The sequence below is a fragment of the Drosophila grimshawi genome, unplaced genomic scaffold, assembly GCF_018153295.1.
Source record: "Drosophila grimshawi isolate 15287-2541.00 unplaced genomic scaffold, ASM1815329v1 contig_1377, whole genome shotgun sequence".
NCBI classification, from domain to species: Eukaryota; Metazoa; Arthropoda; class Insecta; order Diptera; family Drosophilidae; genus Drosophila; species Drosophila grimshawi.
The window spans coordinates 5,863,436-5,886,973 of NW_025062900.1; the positions used below are offsets into that span (position 1 = coordinate 5,863,436).

The 23,538-nt window shown below is 39.5% G+C and overlaps 1 protein-coding gene across 4 annotated transcripts; it reads left to right on the top strand.

Annotated features, from left to right (window-relative positions):
• The first annotated feature begins 51 nt into the window (after positions 1 to 51).
• LOC6562651 (serine/threonine-protein phosphatase 6 regulatory ankyrin repeat subunit B) lies at positions 52 to 23,109 on the top strand. Of its 4 annotated transcripts, none has more exons than XM_032736657.1 (17): positions 52 to 432; positions 2,435 to 2,536; positions 7,179 to 7,280; positions 9,079 to 9,195; positions 10,551 to 10,643; positions 11,591 to 11,804; positions 11,868 to 12,163; positions 12,904 to 13,206; positions 13,283 to 14,710; positions 15,003 to 15,539; positions 15,622 to 15,828; positions 15,891 to 16,584; positions 17,036 to 17,122; positions 18,856 to 19,067; positions 21,244 to 21,372; positions 21,910 to 22,018; positions 22,755 to 23,109. In XM_032736657.1, the coding sequence occupies exons 1-17, from the start codon at positions 52 to 54 to the stop codon at positions 23,018 to 23,020; spliced, it is 5,277 nt and encodes a 1,758-aa protein (XP_032592548.1). In that variant the 3' UTR covers positions 23,021 to 23,109. The 4 variants fall into 4 exon arrangements, with proteins under 4 accessions (XP_032592548.1, XP_032592547.1, XP_043070613.1 ...); XM_032736656.1 differs by lacking the exon at positions 18,856 to 19,067 and adding an exon at positions 19,640 to 19,869; XM_043214678.1 differs by lacking the exons at positions 17,036 to 17,122; positions 18,856 to 19,067 and adding an exon at positions 19,640 to 19,869 and having other exon boundaries at positions 21,910 to 22,027.
• Positions 23,110 to 23,538: the final 429 nt, after the last annotated feature.

Consider the following 23,538-nt stretch of genomic DNA (forward strand, 5'->3'; position numbering starts at 1 on the left):
AACTAAGAGCGGCTCGTTGTTGTTAGGCAGCCAGCCCATTTTGGCCGGAACATGTCGCAGCCGAGGGGCGGCCGCGGCGGTGGGCGTGGCGCTGGCGGTGCTGGTGTTGGCCGCAAGACGCCGTCCTCATTGACAGGGCCGCCAGATGATTCCGCGACGACAAGTGAACGTGCAACGCCCGCGAGCAAAGCCGACTCCGATCCCAAGGACGACAGCTCCAGCAATGGCGACAAGAAGGATGCTGACGGATTCCCAGCACCCAAGCCACCAAGTGCAGGCGCCTCCATACGCGACACGGCCAACAAGGTGCTCGCCCTGGCCATGAAGAGTGAATGGACGCCCATCGAGGCCGAACTGAAGAAACTGGAGAAGTATGTGGCCAATGTCGGCGAGGATGGTAATCATATTCCGCTAGCCGGAGTTCACGATATGGTAAGCAGACAGAGACAGAGAGAGAGAGGGAGAGAGAGAGAGGGGTAGAGTGGATGTGTGTATTTACTAATACACTGAGAAAACAAAAACAGTTTCAAGATAAACACGATTAAAATTTCAAATTAAATATGAAATTAAAATTTAACAATACAATTAAAAATTGGTAATGAAATTCGAAATTAAAAAAATAATAATAAGAATATAATAATTGTTAATAAACTCAATCAACATGTAAAAAGACAAAACATCAGGAATTAAATTCAGGTTGTACTTGAATTCAAAGATTTGTTCTGAAAGAGAGGTTCAACTGAGATTTTCAGTCTAAGCAAAACAAATTAATAAAACAAAGCAGAGTTTGTATGGCAAACTAGGAATTGAAGCAAGTGCTTTGTTTGCTCAGTGTAATGGTGCCAAATGCGAGTACCGCCGACTTTGTAAAATCAATTTTGGAGCCCATCGAAAGCGGCGCAAAATATAAGTCGACGTCGCCCTTATCAACGTCGACAATGGCGGCATTTTAGTTGTTGTTGTTATTTGGTTGTTTACCAGCCAAAATAACGACACTGTAGTGCATAAATGTGAGTGTGTGTATGTGTGTATGTGTGTTGTTGTTGTGTGTGTGTGTGTGTGTTATTTGATAGCGCGTCCCAAATGTTTGGCTGCCAAGGCAATGAATCGTCCTGCCACAAGTTGCGACTACCCCCAAAGGAATAAACTCATAAAGCATCGAAATTGAAGCGCTTCGATTTCAATTTACCATAAAAATATCAAACGCAAAAGTCGTTGACATAAAATTAACGTTGCAAGAATCCCACAAAAAAAGGACTCGCCCCTCCAACTATCCCAAAAAAAAAGCATAGAAAAACGGCAACTGACAATAAAATGCAAGCAGGCTACAAAAAAAAAGTAGGTGGAACGGAAATACTCGATCGGAGTGTAGACAAAACTAAAACTAAAGAAGCACTCGGGTAGAAGGAAAGGGTTGCGCCCCATGCAAATTATTTAGCTGTGCGAAAGGCATCATTAACATAGAAACTCTCTTGAAAACAACAGTCAATGATACCCTGCAGCTATGGCAGTAGACAGGGGATGGCCTACACTTCTCCCTTAGCTTGTTAAGAAAGCGTGCAAAGCCCCTAAAAATACTGTAGTTTCTATGAAAGTTCAACATGGCTTCTACGCCTGGACGGAATCAGAACAAAATGTACAAAATCAATTTTAAATTGGCTAAAACATATGAAGAGATTAAGAAGTTAATGCAAATATTTACATTTCCATTTAAGAAACAAGATGTTCTCCATTGCATTATCAATATATAAATATAGGGTATATTCAATTCACACAATATGCCTGCAATAACAAAAAAGCTACATTTTTTGCGACTATTTTGGTGAACTTATTTGGCTGCCAGACAGGGCGTGGAAATGCTTATGGTTTTGGACTTGATTTAGTTTTAATTATGAAAATTACGCAAAATAAATGAGGTGAAAATGTAGGCTTATCAAAATTAGAAGGCGAGAAACAAATACACAAAACGAACAATTTACTATTTACTTTCATAAACAATAATGATGATGATGACGAGGAGAAACAATGAGTCAAAAAGTTTAAATGTTCAGCAAACAAGGGAAAATACGGATTGTATTTATTCCGAATGAATCATATTTGAATCATGTGGAGAAACCCGAGTTTCGTTGACAACAATACTGATATCTTAAGAATTTCCCTTACATTTCTTAAAGGGAACTATTGTAATTAACGAAATAATGCGAAAAGCATATTAAATGTTGTAAATTGTATCGAAATCAAAGAAATGAATAGTGAAGAGGATTAAGGAAATTTTACATTTTTTGAATATATTTGTGGTCTTGTTGCATTTCCAAGAATCACAATAAACATGTATGCATTTCATACCTCTTTATAATTTCAATTTCAATATGCACCTAGTTAATTCTTATGCATTCTAAAATAACTAACTGATGATTATCCGCTGTGGTTTCAGAACACCGGCATGACGCCGCTGATGTATGCAACAAAGGATAATCGGACGGCGATAATGGATCGCATGATTGAACTGGGTGCCGATGTCGGAGCACGGAATAATGTGAGTATCGAGTGTTTAAGCTGGTAACATTGTAACATCTTAAATTACCCAGTTATGAGTACAAATTAAGGGAACCAGCTGAGCTGAGAAAGTCGGCAAAGAAACGTAAGCAAAACAAGTCGCTGGAAGTGTGTCAAATCGATAAAAACCGCATAATTAAATCTCAAGCGGGGGCGTCATTGCACGAGGGGATTGCGGACAGCGGGGAAGGGGAGAGAGTATGTTTGCGGTCCACGCATTTGCCGCACACACGCATTTCCATTGGGAAAGCCAATAGCCGGCAGGACTCTCGGACTCTCCGACTTTCAACTCTCCGGACTCTCCGGACACTCCGGCTCTCAACTGCCACTTAACGGCCGCTGTGGGTCAACTGAACAAAGCTTGGCCAACCGTTTTTGGCCAGGTTCTTACAATTGTTACGATTTTGGGCGACACGCAAAGCCGCTCAGGAATTTCCCCCCTGATATCATATTCTGTGATTTCTTATTCTCTACGCTGCCTGCTGCATACCTTGGGGCGCCACGAACATAGTCAAATTGTTGGAAAATTGCTAAGTTATTTTTAGCAAACAATTTTCGAGGGATTGAAGAAGCAGCAGTGTGATATCAGGATATGATAATGTGTGTTTGATGGCATATTTATTTAATAGACTTGAATCTAAACTAGATGGAAATTGGCAACAAAATTATTTAACAAAGGCTTTTATCTTCAATTTATCTTATTTAATAGAGTTGAATCTAAACTAGATAAAAACTGATAAACCAAATCTTTAATAATCCTCAAGCTTTAAGAATTAATGGGGGCTTCACTATGCCATCATTTAGCAATCACAAAACCCAAAAACCTATTCGGTCACTAATAATGAAGTGAGCAATTTTAGTCTGAAAGTTGAGGTCTATACTCAATTGGCAATTGGGCATTTCGCATTATGTTTGCATGCCACAATTACTTACCACACACATTGGGCCACATTTCATTTGCGGCCAACGCGCACATGTTCTGAGCTCTTGAGGCGATACAAATCCTTGACCTAATTATAAATAATTGTTGCCAAACCAAAAATAAGCAAAGTCAGCGAATTAAATTACCAAAACAAACATAGAAATTGTTTGTGTGTTTTTTTTGCCCATTGCAGACTCACATAAAAAACCACATTGAAGAAAATTTCCCAGCTTGTTGTTGAAATGTTAAAGGTTAATTTGAAGCATTGTATAAAATGGATTTGAATGCGTGTACGAAATGAATATTTATAATGCATTTTTAATAGTTTTCTTTTTTTAAATGCATAATATTTGCATACTTGTTACACGTCACTACTCAAACTGAAGTTTTCCGAATTTTCATCTAATCTTTTAATTCCATTACTCTGTGAATTAATTTTGTTGACGATATGAATTCTACTATATTCAAAAACTATTCAGTGCCAAAAAGGGCAAGCCGGTTTTTTTTATATTTGTTGACTCATTTTTCAGATTTATTTCTGATTTTAAAATATTGTATAATTTTAGAATTTCGACTGTTTTCAGATTTTTGTTTGCCAAAAAATATTGGCACAATTTAATTTAAAATATATATTTATGTGCTAGTCTTAGAAAACGAAAGTCTTATAAATAGCATATTCTTTCTGTTTTGAGTAATTTGGGAACAGATGTTGTCTTAAATTATACTATATGAATATTTCATGACTAGGAAAATATTAAGTAGTTGTAATAATTACACTTTTATGCCCACCATTTCACTTTTCTATTAAAGATGCGTCATGTTTTATTTGAAATGACTTGATGAGTTCATAAAAGTTGACAGTCCGTCAAGATGTTTTATAGCTGAAATAAACAGAATATAATTACTTTCATTGTATTACATGCAATTAGAGCTGTATTTCAGCTTAATGAATTAAAAAAATAAAACGAGGAGGAATCTAAAATATCACGTGTGATAAATTTTTGTCTCGCATTATATCATTTTGTGGCTTATCTGAATGGGAGAGATCTCTAAGTAATTCACATTTGGCACGGCATTTGCATTTGCAAATGAAATGATGTAATGAGTACAAGTAATTAACATTTTAAGGCTGTCAAGTTGGGGAGTGGGGCAATGGGGGAGTTAAAGGTGGAATGCCACATGTCATTGAAGTTGCTGCCAAGTTGAGGTTGAGTTGAGAAAGAGGTGTTCCCAACTTCATTTGTTGCAACTTAAAAGCCAATTAATCAAGCAGCTGACTTTTAAATACGCCCAATGGCTATTTACACCTCGGTCTTCCTTTAATTTTTTTTACTTTTTACTAGCTGACCTTTTTTGTTATTTGGGAGGGGGTAAGACAAATGGGCAAAAGCAATGGCAAAAAGCCGTCCGGCATGGCGTCATTAATGTATGCAATTTTAATTAAAGCCGACTTTTGGGCCACTCCGGTATTTAGCATTTGGTATTTAAGCCACATGCGCGATGACAGCGTGCAATTTTTACATTAAGCCATTAACTCGGCCCAGACTCAATTTGTCAAAAAGCTGTGCGTGAGAGCACGCACAATGTGCGAAAGTGTGTGTTGTGTGTGGGTGTAGGTGTGTGTGTGAGTGAGGCACTTGAATTAAGTCAAATGTTAATTAAATTAATATAATAGCCATGTGCTTAAAAGTGGGCGTGTGTTTGTTTGGTCGACATCATTTGCTGACATCAGACAACAAAAAATAATAAACAAAAGTACACTTTATAATTTCGTTTTTGTAAGTGTCTCTTTTTTGTTTTAGGTTTCTGTCTTTCTTTCTTGCTTCTTTTTTTTTGCCAGGGTGTGCGAAATGACTTCATCTTGAGCAGTTACTTACTTTGTTGCGTTCTCCCTTTATCTCTCTCTCTCTCTCTCTCTCTTTCTTACTCTCTCCCTCTCTCTTTCTGGCGCTGAGGTTTACACACAACAAACAAGCGAAAACTGGGTCGTCTTACAAGCAACACAAACCCTTCTCTCTCCAACCCACTCCCTCCTTCGCTGGCCAAAGCAAGCACAAAAATGTGCTGGAAAATTTGCGCTTCCGTTTTTTGTTGTGTTTCCGGTTTTTGCTTTCGTTCCGCCACAGCACAACAATAATAAACACACAACAAGCACACACAATACTTATTTGGAGCTAAAAACTATGCAAAACAGGCGCGTGAAATATTATCTGTCTGCCGTTCACGTTTCACGTGCCAGAGAAGAGCGTCTACTTTTGCAGGCCACTGTAGCTGCCAGTTGCCTACAAGCATTACACAAACAGTATAGACCGCAATGCCGGTCTGAAACTGGGCAGCACCACTCTCCTCATGTCTTTCAGCGGGACATGTGTCAAAGACTTCAACTTGAAGTTTTTCGCTTATTTGGCGCCCTGTGCTCTATGCAAATTAGCTACAGTTGCAGCCAGAAATAGTCGTCACATAAAACAGAAAAAATAAGAAATACTTTCAAACACCTTGACATGAGTTACGTGCGCTCGTCTTAATGAAAAATATCTAGATAAGCCCTTGATAGTATTTGTAAATATGTTAGCTAATAATTCTAATTGTTCGTTTCGTTTACTAATAAAAAAGATGTCTAGAATTTTCTATATATTCTGAAAATTCACAGAAAAATACTCAGAAAAATAATTGCTGATAACCTACCAACAAATTTTATTATCAAAATCTCAGAAACAAAAATATGAACTAAATGTTTGCTTTTAGTTGTTGATAATTGATTATTATAAATATTTTCTTTAAAATATGTGTTTTTTTTTATTTACTTCCATCTTAAATTTCTGCCTTACTCGTACATAATTCTAGTTATGTAAAATTTCTTCAGCAAAGTTAAGCTTTAACTAGAAAATAGTCGTTGACTTAAATAAATTCTACAAATATATATATATATAGCTAACTCCATGACAGAGGCTTATCGGCCCTACATAGGTACTTATAACAAAGCACCTATAAAAAGCCCCGACTCACTTCCGTTTCGAGGGCGCACCGAAACAAAAGAAAAGAATAAGTAAAAGTAAAGTCGACGGGTCAAGTTATAAATTAAGTAAATCCGCCGGTGGCCCATGGGGCGTATGTGTAACATATTGCGCGTTATGGCTTATTATATAAGAGGACGATAAGTGGAAGTGCTTCGATTGTCCCCAATACGGGGCACATGTGACTCACTGGCAGCTTGTCGTCAAATTCACACAATTTGGGTTGCGTCTTTAAGGAATAACCCATTGCAGGGTCATGCGAAATGTTTGATGCAAGTGTTGCATGTGTGGCTAAGAAAGCAAACGACCATTAAGAAATGGCCAAAAGTGAAAGTCCACATGCAAAGATTGTGGCAACAACAACACCATCAATAACAGCAATAACGGGAAAGTAAATGAAATAAGGAAAAAGGTAATCAGGCGCACCTTTTCTGGCCATGCAAAGTGACCAAAAGTGCAGAGGAGGGGAATACGTGAATCCAAATATGGTTAGAGGGGAGGGGAATGGGGGGTTCTCGAATGGACTTCAAATTGACTTTGACCCAGCAGAAGACCTGCTGACCTGTGCTAGTTCGAACACCGTTAAATGATTTTGCCAATTGATTTCAAGTCTCGCCCACTCATGAATGCTGTCTTTTACCAATGCTTATACTCTCTCTCATTCTGCCTTTCACTTTGTGTTGCAGGATAATTACAATGTGCTGCATATTGCGGCAATGTATTCGCGTGAGGATGTCGTCAAATTGTTGCTAACAAAACGTGGCGTTGATACCTTCTCCACCGGCGGAGTGAGTATATCCAAAAGCTATAACTAATTGCACATGTATACATATGAATATATCTACATATATTTGACTTTATTTACTTTTATGAATATGCACCTGTTTCTTAAACTTTTGCTAGATATTAAGCTATAATTATACTTATATCTTCATCTGTATTTGTGTAATATCTTTATTTCTTAACTCAGACCTATGTCTACACTGATATTATACACATTCTGTACCCAATTACACCCACAATAATACAGGCTTTTTTCCATATGTTACACATTAATTATATTTGCATAAATTTGAATGTCTATCGTGTTAAGTCTTTAATTTCTTACGCTTGAGTCATTAATATTCCGATTAATATAACATATATATATATATAATGTACATTAATATAACTAATACGTGTACACAACAAATCAGTTAACTTTAATCACCCATTTAAATCATTCTTGTTTCTTATCGACTTCGTGCACAACAAGTTTAATTGAGCCGACTTATTCACAAGCATTTTTCTAGTAATTTAAAAATCGATGCATATTTTCTGTGGCTCTCATTGTCGTTACTTTAGCTACTTTATATAATTTAGTAAGTTAGTGACGAATCGGCTTTGGAGCAGTTTAAAGTCCATTAGACGCATATTTGTGTGCAAAGGTCAGCGCCAAAGATGTTTGTGCCGCATGTTGCATGTGACTTTGGCACGTTAGGGGCTAAGGGGCCAATTAGTGGCGACAAGGTTAAGACTCGGGCTCAGGCACTCTAATTTAAAAACCAGCCAGCCAGCCAAGTGGGACAGGCACCGTAGTCGCTTTTAAGGTAAACAAACTGCGGTTACCAAGCACCATCCAAAGTTGAGCTACAGATGTCAGGGTGTATATAGGGAATATAGCCGAAGTGTGTGTGTTTTATAAGTTAGAGGAAAGCAAGATACATTTCCAAATGCAATTTAAATCATTTTAAATTGTACGCATTAATCTGAGCTGGAAATACATTATTAATTTGCTAGCAATCGGAATTTTGCACACGATTAAATTACTCTTCAGCTGATCTTAATTTGGTTGCCATTTTAATGGATAACTCAAAGCTGAACGGATCTTCGCTGTATATAAATACACTGTTAACAGGGTATATGTTTAGTGAGCAAGTTTTTTTTGTTCAACACTTTAATTTAGTTTTCATGCCGCAATGAGTGAACTGCGAGGGCGTGGCATGTGCCTCAAAGCCGAAATTACTGATGTTAATCAAAGTGAAGACTGAGGAAAAGTGAGAGAGGAAAATGAGGAGAGCGAGTGGGTGTGCGAGGCAGATATGGTTGATAGTTGTAAAGACACACACACATGCAAAGCAGATGTTAACTTTTGTTTTAGCAACAGCCAAGTTTGAAGTGGTTGCCTCTCGTGTGCGTGGCAAACACCAACACCTAAAGCACACCCGCACCCCTCCCTCAACGGAGCTGTCAGTGTCAGCAGAGAGAAAGAGAGAGCAGGAAGTTTATATACAGTTTGCTGTCAATCTGTGATATGAGTGAAAAAAACCCAGCTAGCTAAAGTGACACGAAATGTGCTTATAAGCCCAAAAGCTGAGCGCTCTTTCATTCAGTTGCAATTGTGATTTTGAAGTGAATATAGTTTTTAATTCTTCTTCTTCATTTCGTGGCTGTTAACACACAAAGAGTAAAAAAGGCTCGACCTGCACATAAAAAATAAAAACATTAAAAGTGCGTGCCAGTTTGTGCACTTTAATTGCCAATGTTTATGACGCTCGTAACTAATAGATAATGGTATTTTTGTATTTTATTAATCTCTCGTTGCAGTCACGTTCACAGACCGCAGTGCATTTGGTGTCCAGTCGTCAAACGGGCACTGCGACAAATATCCTGAGAGCCTTGCTCGCTGCTGCTGGCAAGGATATACGCGTCAAAGCAGACGGCGTAAGTGTGTGTGTGTGTGAGTGTGTATGACTGTGTGTGGAAGAGCTACAAGTGTTGTGTAAATGGCCAAGTTATGAGTTGCTTTCAGTCTGTAGACATCAAGAGTAAAGCACTCCAGACCAGACCAGACCAGACCAGCCAAGGTAGTGTAGTACCAGGCGGTGCCAACGTAAACAAAAGTTTCATAAAAAAAAACAACATCATCAACAAGAACAACAACAGCAGCAGCAACATAAAGCCAAACAAATTGTGAAAAATCAATATGCAAAAAGAAAAAGAAAAGCAAATGCATTCTGAAACCAAAGAAAACCCGAAAAAATAGAATAATGTCAGTGTTGTCTTCTTGTTGTTGTTGTTGTTGTTCGTTCTCATCTGATTAACTTGCAACTAAAGAACCTGAAAGAGAAGAAACTAGCTGAAATGCGGAACTTATTTGTCGCATTCAAATTCACATTCGCATTCACATTCACATTGCATTGGTGTGCAAATTCACAACAATATTTGCTTAACGCACGCGACGGCAAAGAATGCATAAATTTACTTAGCCAACTAAGCCCCCCCCCGTTTCAGATACTCCTCAATCGGTGGAGTCGATTGATAGTTGTCTAGACAAAAGACTCTTTCGGCAACTTGATTTAAATCAATTAGAGGTTAGATATTTATACCCAAAAAGGGAACCCCTCCACCAACTCCACCTTCCGCCCATTCCCCTTTTAATGGCACTGTCAGCCAAAATTAGCTGGATAAAGTATTTAGGTATCCTCAATGCCCATTTCCTTAGTTCCCCATTGCCCATTACTCGTTTTCGGTTTCGATTTGAGCCTTGACAAATAGTTGAATAGTTTTTCAGCTTAGGCACGCACATTATACTCTACTCTACAACATATACATATACGTCTATATATATATATATATATATGCTGTGTAGAGAACACTACGAACACTCTTTCAAAGGGCGCTCAACTCGTTGCCAACAACAAACACATAATACGAGACTTTGGCGTGGGTTGCCATTCCTATCCACTAAAAACAAAAAAAAAGAAGAAGAAAAGGGGGTCACAAGTTGCTCTACAACTTGATTTACTTGCCAGCTGATAGACCCTGGCGTTGCAGGAGACTTGCAAAACGGGGGGTGGGTGGAGGGGGGAGCTCTTTTCATGCGCCTTTGCCAGTTGAAAGTTCGCGCGAAAAGTTGCGAACTTGGCTAAAAATAGGCAAAAACATGCAGCCGTTAACACTTGAGGCATGAATTGGCTAATTGGTTATTTATTTGTGTGTGTGTGTGTGAGTTTGTCTATTACCCATAATGAGTATGTTGCCAACTATAAACTATTCTGCTCTCTTTCCCTCTCTAGCGTGGCAAAATCCCATTGCTGCTGGCTGTGGAGTCGGGCAATCAGTCCATGTGCAGAGAACTCTTAGCTGCACAAACGGCGGACCAACTAAAGGTAATTATTCTAAAAATATACATATATAGCTTTAAAAATAAAACACCAGATAAATGTAAAGCACATCAGAATTGCATTGTCTGGGCTAACAAATACATTCATCGAGGAAAAAGAACTCTATCTCAGAGTCATTATTACATGGTTTATAGATTATAAGAGTATAAAAGCAAAGAATATTTTAAAATTATTTAAAAAGCATTCCGAATACTGTAAAAACAAAGTAGAAGGTTTCTAAAATATTTGTAAGAATTAATAAATTTAAATAACTAGATAACGTTTAACAAGAACACACTTTGAAGTTGTCCTTTCGCATAACTGAGCACTGCATCAAAATGATATCTGAGCTGCCAATCAGGTTTCTTGACAAGCTTTAACTTAAGCGCAATGTGAACCGTGAATGCCACAAATCATAAATGCAAATGAAATCTTGAGCTGACCGCTGCCTAACTGCCTTGAACTGTCAAGAAAAGAACCCAGAAATAAATCAGTAAAATGCAAATGCCCCAAAGATGTGGCAACGCAACGCACAAGTGCGACTTCTAAAGAGGGAGAGGACGTGGCACGAAAGAGTGGCAAAGTGCAACAGTGCAAGAATGCAACAGTGCAAAAATGCAACGCGACATTGGCGCATAAAAGTTGTTCAGTGTTGTTTTCAATTGGCACGTCGAGTTTGGGTTAAGAGTAGTGCGTGTTGATGTAATTAATCAATAAAGGGGTTAAAGTTAAAGGTAAAGTTAAAGTTCGAGTTAGTTGACTTTGAGCCGAAGCAGCTAGCTGCTTGGCACGCAATCAGCCGGCTCAGCCAAAGTGGGTCAAAAGCGTTGCGAAAACGCAGCCAAATGTGCGAGCCGAGCTGCTAGCCTGTTAGCCTTGTTGTGGACAAACCAAAACATTTGCATATACGAAAATAAACCAAATTGAAAAGCATTGGTCGATTTCCCTTTCAGGCAACGACGGCCAATGGAGACACGGCCTTGCATTTGGCCGCCAGACGGCGGGACGTCGATATGGTCCGCATCCTGGTCGACTATGGCACCAATGTGGACACCCAGAATGGGGAGGGGCAGACGCCGTTGCACATTGCCGCCGCCGAAGGAGACGAAGCGCTACTCAAGTACTTTTACGGAGTGCGAGCATCTGCCTCCATAGCAGATAATCAGGGTGAGTGAGAATTGCTTAATCTCTCATCACATCATTACTAATCCCTCATCCCAACCTGGTCAGATCGCACACCGATGCATTTGGCTGCTGAGAATGGACATGCGCATGTCATCGAGATACTGGCGGACAAGTTCAAAGCGAGCATCTTCGAGCGCACCAAGGATGGCAGCACTTTGATGCACATTGCATCCCTGAATGGCCATGCTGAGTGCGCCACGATGCTCTTCAAGAAGGGCGTCTACCTCCACATGCCCAACAAGGATGGGGCACGCAGCATACACACTGCTGCCGCATACGGCCACACTGGCATCATCAACACCCTGCTGCAGAAGGGCGAGAAAGTCGATGTTACCACCAATGTGAGTTGACAATCGATGTTGATGATATTCTTGGCCCTCAAATCTTGAATGAACGTTTTTCTCTTCGACTGTTTACTTATCCAAGAACGTTATTTCTGAGATTGTTTTTTTCTTCCATCTAGGTTTTTTTAGTTACTTCGATTTTGCGACTTTCTACCTATCCCAGAACATTATTTGTGAGATTTTGTGTTTTTCTGCAATCTAGGTTATTTCATTATTTCGATTTTTCGTCTTATTATTTATCTGAGAATGTTTTTTCTGAGATTTTTTCTTCTTCAATCGATGTTTTTTAGTTACTTCGACTCTTATTCATATTTCTAAGATTATTTGTATAAAATCAGGGTTATTTAATTACTTCCCTGAATTTCCACTATTCCTTTATTTTTTCATTCTCTTTGATCTACTTATTTTGAGCTGATTCTGCCTATATTCAATTTCTTCCTTAATTTCTATACAAGATTATATCTTCTCTATTTATTACTATGCATATGTTTAACATCTCTCATCATTTTCCTACAACTATTCAGCTATCAGTTTTCCTTGCTCAATTCTTTCTAGTACATTTCAGTCTTAATACTACTTCTTCTGAATATATAATACTATATCTTTTAACTATATTCCTTGATAAATTTTTCTCCTTTCTCTATACTTAACTCTTTTACCCTTTGTCGCATAAGTCGTTTTGTGTTTTAAATCCTTTTCCATGGTAATAATACATCTTATCTTATCCCCGTGACCAGGACAACTATACGGCACTCCACATAGCTGTGGAGTCAGCGAAACCGGCCGTTGTGGAAACGCTGCTCGGCTTTGGAGCCGATGTTCATGTGCGAGGTGGCAAGCTGCGCGAGACGCCACTGCATATTGCGGCACGCGTCAAAGACGGCGATCGTTGTGCCCTGATGCTGTTGAAGTCCGGAGCGAGTCCGAATCTAACAACGGATGATTGCCTGACGCCGGTTCATGTGGCTGCACGGCACGGAAATCTGGCGACAATGATGCAACTCCTGGAGGATGGAGGTGATCCGCTCTACAAGTCAAATGTGAGTTGCCAAAACGTGTGTTTAACGCTTTTAAAGATTTCTTTATCCCTTTTATATTTCTTGCTCGTTTTTGTAGACTGGTGAAACACCATTGCATATGGCGTGTCGGTCGTGTCATCCGGAGATTGTGCGTCATCTAATTGAGACTGTGAAGGAGAAACACGGACCGGAGAAGGCCACAACGTATATAAATTCAGTGAACGATGATGGCGCAACGGCGCTTCATTATACTTGCCAAATTACCAAGGAGGAGGTGAAAATACCCGAATCCGATAAGCAAATCGTACGCATGCTCCTCGAGAATGGGGCAGATGTGACGCTGCAGACGAAAAATGTGTTGGAGACGGCATTCCATTATTGTGCCGTCGCCGGCAACAACGATGTGCTGATGGAGATGATCTCGCACATGAATCCGACGGACATACAGAAGGCAATGAATCGCCAGTCGTCGATCGGATGGACACCGCTGCTGATTGCCTGCAATCGGGGGCACATGGAGCTGGTCAACAACCTTTTAGCGAATCATGCCAGGGTCGATGTCTTCGATACGGAGGGACGATCTGCCCTGCATCTGGCTGCGGAACGGGGCTATCTGCATGTGTGCGATGCTCTGCTCACGAACAAGGCCTTCATCAATTCGAAGTCACGAGTGGGACGCACTGCACTGCATTTGGCCGCAATGAATGGGTTCACGCATCTGGTGAAGTTCCTCATCAAGGATCACAATGCCGTCATTGATATTCTCACGCTGCGCAAACAGACGCCTTTACATCTGGCAGCGGCCAGTGGGCAAATGGAGGTGTGCCAACTGCTGTTGGAGCTGGGCGCCAATATTGATGCGACTGATGATCTGGGCCAGAAGCCCATTCATGTCGCTGCCCAGAATAACTACTCGGAAGTGGCCAAATTGTTTCTGCAACAGCATCCGTCGCTGGTGAATGCGACGAGCAAGGATGGAAATACTTGCGCCCACATTGCGGCCATGCAGGGCTCCGTTAAGGTCATCGAGGAGCTCATGAAGTTCGATCGATCCGGCGTGATATCAGCTAGAAATAAGTTGACCGATGCCACGCCCCTACAGCTAGCTGCCGAGGGCGGGCATGCGGATGTGGTTAAGGCATTGGTCCGTGCCGGTGCCTCCTGCACCGAGGAGAACAAGGCGGGCTTCACAGCCGTCCATCTGGCTGCCCAGAACGGGCATGGTCAGGTCCTGGATGTCCTCAAGAGCACAAACTCACTGAGGATCAATAGCAAAAAGTTGGGACTGACACCGCTTCATGTGGCCGCCTACTACGGACAGGCGGATACGGTGCGAGAGCTCTTGACTAGTGTGCCGGCAACCGTGAAGTCGGAGACGCCAACGGGTCAGAGTCTATTCGGAGAGCTGGGCACCGAGTCGGGCATGACACCACTGCATCTCGCCGCCTTCTCGGGCAATGAGAATGTGGTGCGACTGCTCCTCAACTCGGCGGGTGTGCAAGTCGATGCAGCTACCGTGGAGAACGTAAGCAATCAATAGATCTATAAGAAACCCATACTCTAAACAGAAAACTCAGTGCCTTTTCAAGACTTCAAACTTTCAAAATTCTTTCGAAAGAACAACCTTTTTAGTTGAATATTTATTCCTTTTTAAGTTTAATATTTAATTCTCAGATTCTCAGATTTCTTTTAAAAATTCGGTGACTTCTTTCGGGGATTAGGTTGTATACAAAAATAGTTTTTTCTCTCTCACCTTTTCTCTATAAAATATCCTTCTCATTCCTTAACTCAATCATTAATCTAATCTCAATTTGTAGGGTTACAATCCGCTCCATTTGGCTTGCTTCGGTGGACACATGTCAGTGGTTGGTTTGCTTCTGAGTCGGTCGGCGGAGCTCCTACAATCCACGGATCGGAATGGTCGGACTGGTCTGCATATCGCTGCCATGCACGGCCATTTCCAGATGGTGGAGATCCTGCTCGGCCAGGGAGCTGAGATAAATGCAACCGATCGCAACGGTTGGACGCCACTGCATTGTGCTGCCAAAGCCGGTCACTTGGATGTGGTCAAGCTGCTGTGCGAGGCGGGTGCCTCGCCCAAATCCGAGACGAACTATGGCTGTGCGGCCATCTGGTTTGCCGCCTCCGAGGGTCACAACGAGGTGCTGCGCTATCTCATGAACAAGGAGCACGACACCTACGGCCTGATGGAGGACAAACGCTTCGTCTACAATCTGATGGTTGTCTCCAAGAATAACAATAACAAGCCAATACAGGAGTTTGTACTCGTCTCCCCCGCACCGGTGGATACAGCAGCCAAATTATCCAATATTTATATAACACTCTCCACCAAGGTGCGTACAAAATACGCTCATCTTTTGTGGGTTAGAATCTTCAATACTGTCTCTCACACACCTGCCCCATTCCTACTTGCAGGAGAAGGAGCGCGCTAAGGATCTGGTTGCCGCTGGCAAGCAATGTGAGGCGATGGCCACAGAGCTGTTGGCACTGGCAGCTGGCTCCGATTCGGCGGGGAAGATCCTGCAGGCGACGGATAAGCGAAACGTGGAGTTTCTCGACGTGCTGATTGAGAACGAGCAGAAGGAAGTCATTGCGCATACGGTGGTCCAGCGATATTTGCAAGTGTGTGAAATATGCCAGAGAGAGATTAGAAGACTGTTTAATCTGTTATGCTCCTGTTTTAGGAACTCTGGCACGGCTCACTGACGTGGGCGTCGTGGAAGATTATGTTGCTGCTGGTGGCGTTTATTATTTGCCCGCCCGTCTGGATTGGTTTCACGTTTCCGATGGGGCACAAGTTCAACAAGGTGCCGATCATCAAGTTTATGTCCTACCTCACCTCGCACATATACCTCATGACCCATTTGAGCATTGTGGGCATAACGCCCATCTATCCAGTGCTGCGTCTGAGTCTGGTCCCCTACTGGTACGAAATAGGTCTGCTCATTTGGTTGAGCGGCCTACTTTTGTTCGAGTTGACGAATCCCTCGGACAAATCGGGATTGGGATCGATCAAGGTGCTCGTCCTGCTGCTGGGAATGGCTGGCGTTGGAGTTCATGTCGTCGCCTTCCTCTTCGTCTCCAAGGAGTATTGGCCGACACTTGTCTATTGCCGTAATCAGTGCTTCGCCTTGGCTTTCCTTCTCGCCTGTGTACAGATATTGGACTTTTTATCCTTCCATCATTTGTTCGGGCCCTGGGCCATTATCATTGGTGATCTCTTAAAGGATCTGGCACGCTTTCTGGCCGTCCTCGCCATCTTTGTGTTTGGCTTTTCCATGCACATTGTGGCACTAAATCAATCATTTGCCAATTTTACGCCCGAGGATCTGAGGAGTTTCGAGAAGAAGAATCGAAATCGGGGCTACTTCAGTGACGGTAAGTCCAAACGTTTGCTTTTTGCTTAACTCTCTAATTATGTTTGAAAACTTTTTAGTTAATTTTTTCGTTCGATTTTTATTTCCTTTTATTTTGGTGTCCTTTTGGAATGTTTTCGCAACATCCTTTTAGTTTTCTATTATTCGATTATTAAAGTTCAATGTGTCTTGATAAGTATCTGTATCTGCCTTTGAATGATAAACTGTGTGCTCAATGTTCACCTCTATATGAAATACAACTACAACCACAAAATACAACAACAATTTGCATGCTGTACAACCCAAAAAAAAAAAAAAAAACAAATAACAAAAAATAACAACCTCTTTGATGTCGTCATGTGTTTTGCAATATATAAGAATGCCCCGCCTATATTCCACCAGACCCTAACTAATTACGCTCTCTCCCTTCTACATATCTCTGCATATTTATACCAATGTACCGTAACCCCCAGATGATATGCCCACCCCAAGACCTCCGCCCGTGGAGAGTTATGTCGATAGTCGCTTCAGCGAATTCCGACGCAAGCACAAAGATGATCGTAAGTTCCGTTAAACTGCTTCGTTTTGGGGCTCTCCCGCTCTAGCTCTCTCTTTCTATATATATATAAATATATATACTATATATGCTCGTTCATAACTTATCTGCAGGTCGGGCGTCCCAGCATTATTATATATATTTTTTGGGCCCCGGCCGATGTTCCTCTTGCCTTCAATGTTGTGTGTACAAGTTTTAATTGTCATAACTTATTTTCCAGTTCTAATGGAAAAAGCAACTGCAACAAATCCCACACATAAATGTATATCAATCTATATTCGTAATACTATCTAATGTTAGCCTTGTTCTTGTTCTTTAAGTTCCTTTCGTTCGTTCGTTCGTTTCGAGGCATGTTTTATTGGTCATCGTCAGCGGATTCCGTTCCACGTACTATATATACATATATATACTTTGTGCATTCTCGATGTTGTGGATCAATCAATGTTTATAGGTATCATCTGTTACATTATTATTATTATAATTGTACTTATATTGTCAATTATTATTTGCTTTATTTCTCATTTATTTCAAAGAGCATGCATTTCTTTATGTAAGGTTTGAGTTTGAGTATTATTGGGAAGATTGAAAAAATAGAGTTTGTAGATCGTAAATACCTTTACAAAAGATAGTAAATGCGATAGATAGAGATATAGTCTGAATATATTCTATTAGTACAAGGCGCTCTTTTAGAAAATAAATAAAATTCAAAATATTTCTGAGAAATAGAAACAAAATATGACAAGTTTTACTCCAAAAAGTTAATTCCTTCGTTTATGCTTTTTTTTTTTTTAAGTGACGTTCATAAATCTTACAAAAGACTTTCAAAACATAACATTTTTCTTAAAATTACAAAAATATTCACTAAAAAATTGAATTCAAGATACGTGTTTTAGTAATCCAACAGATATAAATATCAACATTTTGTAAAAATATTTCTTTAAATATCGGTTCAATTTAGTTTAACTTATGTATGCTAAAAATAATAAGGGTCGTCGGGATATCTTTTGCTTATATTTATGATTTAAGTGTATGATTTATTATTTTTTTTTTCAATTTGAAAGTATTTTTCTCTGCTATATGATTTTCATATATATAATTTTTAATGCATTTTACACATTTGCGCAAAGTGTACAAAATAAATAAGATTTAAATAAATAATTCAATATTGCATGTTGATGTTTTGCAAAGTCGCCAGCCAAATAAAATCACTAAATATATATTTATCAGAAAATATAGAAAATTCATTTATAAAATATATTTCCTGGGCTTGAAGCTTGTGCCGCTGCTTGCCAACCACTAAAATAAAATAAACAAACAAACCTTAAATTCAATCAAGAAAATATTAGAAAAATTCTGCACAAAACGGCGAAACGAATCATATGAAGAAAAATCCACAAAAGAACGAAATATCGATAATTATCGAAGCTCGTATGTGTGTTGGCCGATAACACAAAACAAAATCGAAAACTATTGAAAAATTGAATGCCTGATGTGTTGATGTTATTGCTGCTTTCTAGCCACCAAATATTCGAATGAATTTTTATTGCACACACGCCTGTGCCAAACAATATCAATCCAACAATCCAACAATCTAACAATATCAGCATTATCAGCAAAAGCAAAGTTCACCAAATTTCTGCCTCACTGTTAGCTCGTGCTGTTGTTTGTGTACGTATTGTGTGTTTTACTTGAGAAAATGAAAATGAGAAATGGAAAATTCTTTGGACGTGTTGTTAGGACCCATGACACCATTTCTGGCTTTCGAGCGTCTGTTCTTCGCCGTTTTCGGACAAACGACCACCGTGGACATCAATCCCATGCGACATCTGCGTCCCGAGTGGACCGAGGTCCTGTTCAAATTTGTCTTTGGCATCTATTTGTTAGTGTCTGTGGTTGTACTCATTAACCTACTAATTGCCATGATGTCGGATACTTATCAGCGCATACAGGTTTGTATTGACAAATGTCCACTAATCGCAACACACTCTCTCTCCCCCTCTCTCTCCCTTTCTCTCTTTCTCTCTCTCTCTCTATTTATCTAATTTAAAACTTGAACTATTTTATTATCTATTATATACATACACATATATATATATATATATATTTTATATATTTTTTGTTTATTTGGTGACGCTTTGATAACAACCCCGTTGAAATTTGAAACGCAATTGGCGCGCACATTGCTGTTGGGGGTTGCTCGATTGGGCCAAATCAAATGGTTTTGCGATTTGGCTAATGGGCAAACCCACCAATGTCACAACACAAATGGGCGTCCGTTATTTTTTTATTTTTCAAATCGAAATTTTCGACGCCGTGCTGTGTCCGTCAATTGTAATTACTTGCGTGGGGGTTGATATGAAATGGTATTCGGTACTCTCTGTGTATCTGTGTGTGTGTTGTAAATACGGAATCGGAATTTGGATTTGGTGGCATCGGAAACCGGAAACGATATGATACGACACGATACGATACAATACGACCCGAAAAAACACAAAAAATAAATAAAACGGACACGACACAGTGCGCATGCATCCGATTAACTCATTCGAGTTACTGTTCTTCGCCGTGTTTGGTCAGACGACGACGGAGCAAACGCAAGTTGATAAAATCAAAAATTTAGCCACGCCCACTCAACCGTATTGGGTTGAGTATCTATTCAAAATTGTCTTTGGCATATACATGTTGGTATCGGTGGTTGTACTCATTAACCTGCTGATTGCTATGATGTCAGACACCTATCAAAGAATTCAGGTAGTATTTTTGCTAATGGCGCTTATCAATATAAATCCCCATTTTTCCTTTATTTCTCAAATACTATTTATGCTCTTACAACCATATATATATATATATCTATATAACTTATATTTATATTATCATATTTATTATAATAACTAAGCTACGTATTGAATTATATATTTTTGATTAATCTTCAAGTCTATTTCAGCAAACAAGAAGAGTAACGAGTTTAGCTGATTATAGATCATGTGAAAAGTATTATGAAAATTAGTCAGGTCTTTTCTAGTTTGAGATTGATGTTCAAGTGCAGCGAGAAGCAAAGCGAGAAGCGATATTTCGTGTGAGGGATGCGAGAATTAAAAAGAAGCTGTTTATAAAGAAAAATTCTAAGCGAGAAGCACTGCGTGAGCAGAAACGCTAAAAAACATTGGAGAAACAGGCTAAAATAGCTGATAAGCATAAGGAAAATGAAAAGCTAAACTAATAAGCATATATAGGCTGTATCAAAAGAAAAATCCCTTCAAATAGTATTACAGAAGGGTTCAGAACGTATCGTTGCTCGCCTTGTTTCTTGCGGCTACTTTGATGTCGGTTCTTAGAAATCACTAACAGACCAAACCAAAATTTAACTTAAATATGGAAGATGAATGCGCAATTTTTGTAGCATAGTGATTCATGGCTTATTCTGTACATCCATCAACTGCCCAGACTTGCATCTTCCAGGTTTTTTCCAATTAAAAATTAGAGCAATCTTTGAGATACAATTGCAATCAAATATTGTATCTTACAGATAAATCACCGGCTTATAGATTAGACACTTGTAGTGTGTGCCAAAAATAATCAAAATTATGTCTGTGTCATTAGCTTTAGAATACTAGTAAGTGCCTAGCGAAAGTAGCTTTTGTGAACAGTGTTGAGCAGCAATACGCGCGTGCCCAGTGTTGGCAAACTGCATGCTTTACTAACAACAATATACTGCTGCATGTTTTTGTGTGTATCTATCCATTTATTTTTTAAGTCTATTCTACGAAATATACCAATAAATACGTCCGATTTTGTTTAGCAATTTCTCGACCATCTTTGAGATACATGAGAAAGAGAGAGCATTTAGAAAAGTATCTACGAGTTAGAAATTGTTAAGCAAAATTAACGTGTACATTTGTGTATTTCTCTTATGGAAATATTCAGTTGCAGCGCTTAAGTTAAATATATACGATCTAGAAGACAAATTGTAAATTTGTGAAATGCTTGACAAAATCATTGAAACTCATTTGTGTAAAACGTGTTCTTGTTCTATTTTTTATATATATTCATGTACATGTACAACTCATCATCATCATCTTTCACAATGCCAATAACAAAACAAACAAAAAACCTATGAAATACTAGGCGCAATCCGACATCGAATGGAAATTTGGCTTATCCAAGCTTATACGCAATATGCATCGCACAACAACAGCGCCATCGCCGCTTAATTTAGTTACCACCTGGTTTATGTGGATCGTCGAGAAGGTCAAGGTAAAATCTTATATATGTCAACTGTGTCAACGTGACGCTAAAACAATAACAAAACTAAACTACAATCAGACACAGCAATCAGACCCTGTGTGTGTTTTTTAATCTGATCAGAACTCGCGTAGTTGCTGACCTTTTCTGCCAACCATTTAAAGCAATTTGGCAACAACTGCAACGGGAGCAAATGAAATGATTGATGCCCAACTTTTATGATTTAGAAATGTCAACAAATGTCTGCCCAACAAATGCTTTAAGTGTGTTGCCCGTTTGCACCCTGTTACAATGCACCAACCTGTCTGTGCTTGTGATATAATAAATACAAATATGTATTTTGCACAATTTGATCACACTACTTACTATAATTTATTGTTTTGATTTTTGCTCGTTATTGCCGCTTTTGATGTTTAATCAATGTGTTGGTGTCTTTCGTCTCCTGTCTTCTGTATATGTCCTGTTTGATTGTCATGTGTCCTGTGTAACTCTAATGCCGCCTTGACTTCACTCACACACACGCAACCACCACAACAACCACAACAACAGGCACGCATGAAGAAAAAGAAGCGTCCAAGTCTGGTTCAGATGATGGGAATACGTCAGGCCAGTCCACGCACCAAAGCTGGCGCCAAATGGCTATCGAAGATCAAGAAAGGTGAGCAATGTATGTATCGCCTTCCCTAGTTCCAGAGAGTTCTTCCGATTCACCCGAATATCCCCCAATCACCACACCGACGTTGGTACAAGTTCAAAGAGTTTTGCAGCAACAAGCGTTCGTCTCTCTACTTGTCATCTCTCTCTCCCTCTTGCAATCTCTCTCTCTCTCTCTCTCTCTCTCTCTCTGTGTTATCTATGCAAATGTGACTCTCTTTTTCCACTCTACAAACTTATAGTTCTCTATCTACAATTGGCGCGCTCTAGCTCAAAATTACTTTCTCAACTTCCAACTCTGTTTACACTATGCAGCAACGCAGATGGGGTAAAGCTGCAACCGAAATATTTAGTCCCAAATAACATGAATAATTTATAAGTATTTTTTTATTTTTACATATTTTTAGCAAAATTTTCAAACTTTTATTAGTATTTTTGAGAGATTATCCTATTTTTGAGTAAGATTATCTTTATTCAGTTTGAAACTATGAATTCATCTATTGAAAAATCTAAATAAAGCTTAAACAAATTCTACATTTAACAATTTAAAGACAAATTTTAACAATTAATTCAATTAAACATTCTCTTTAATTCTTTAAAATATTTATGTTTGTTATTTGGTCCTAACCTGTATACCGAAATTTCGGTTGCAGCCTTATCGCTGTCATTTTGCAGCATAGTGTTCCCCCCTTTTGCCTTGATCAAAACATAACTAATTGCATATTTTACAAAACTCTCAGATTCGGTGGCCTTGTCTCAGGTGCATCTATCGCCGCTGGGCTCGCAGGCCAGTTTCTCGGCGGCCAATCAGAATCGCATCGAGAATGTGGCGGATTGGGAGGCGATTGCGAAAAAATATCGAGCGCTCGTTGGAGATGAGGAGGGAGGCTCTCTCAAGGAGTCGGATGCGGAGAGTGGCTCCCAGGAGGGTGGCAGTGGCGCGCCACAGCCACCGGCACAGGTGGGCAAGGGCAGGGGGCAGAGCAAGGCGGTCGCCAAAAAGTAGAAAAGTGTTTTTTCCCGACTTATCTTAATCTAATTTTAACTTTAAGTTAAGATGGCTTTGCGCATTGGCTTTAACTAAATGAGTTTCGATTGCAGGTCTAAGCTTCAAAAGATCATCCCACTCTGCTCTACTACTAAACTACTAAACTACTAAACTACTACTACTACTACTACTACTTTCTACTCTATCCAAATCTTCTCTTCTTAACCTTCCCCAAAAACCATCTAACTCTTCAACTCTCCCATCTCGACTGTCTTTTGCCTGTCCTAACTCTAAGTAACTCTAACTCTAAGCTGCACTCTTCGAAAAAAATAAATAAAACAAATGAAACTCGAAACTAAGCTTCACCTAAACTAAAATTAATTTAGCTAGAATATTGAAATTGTTTATGGTAATTTATAAGCTTTATGATTTCGATATATATTTATAACTAATTTAGTTAATGAACAAAGAATTTTTTATATGACGTTCCAACCAACATAACAACAACAAAAACAAGTTTTCCATAATTTGAATTA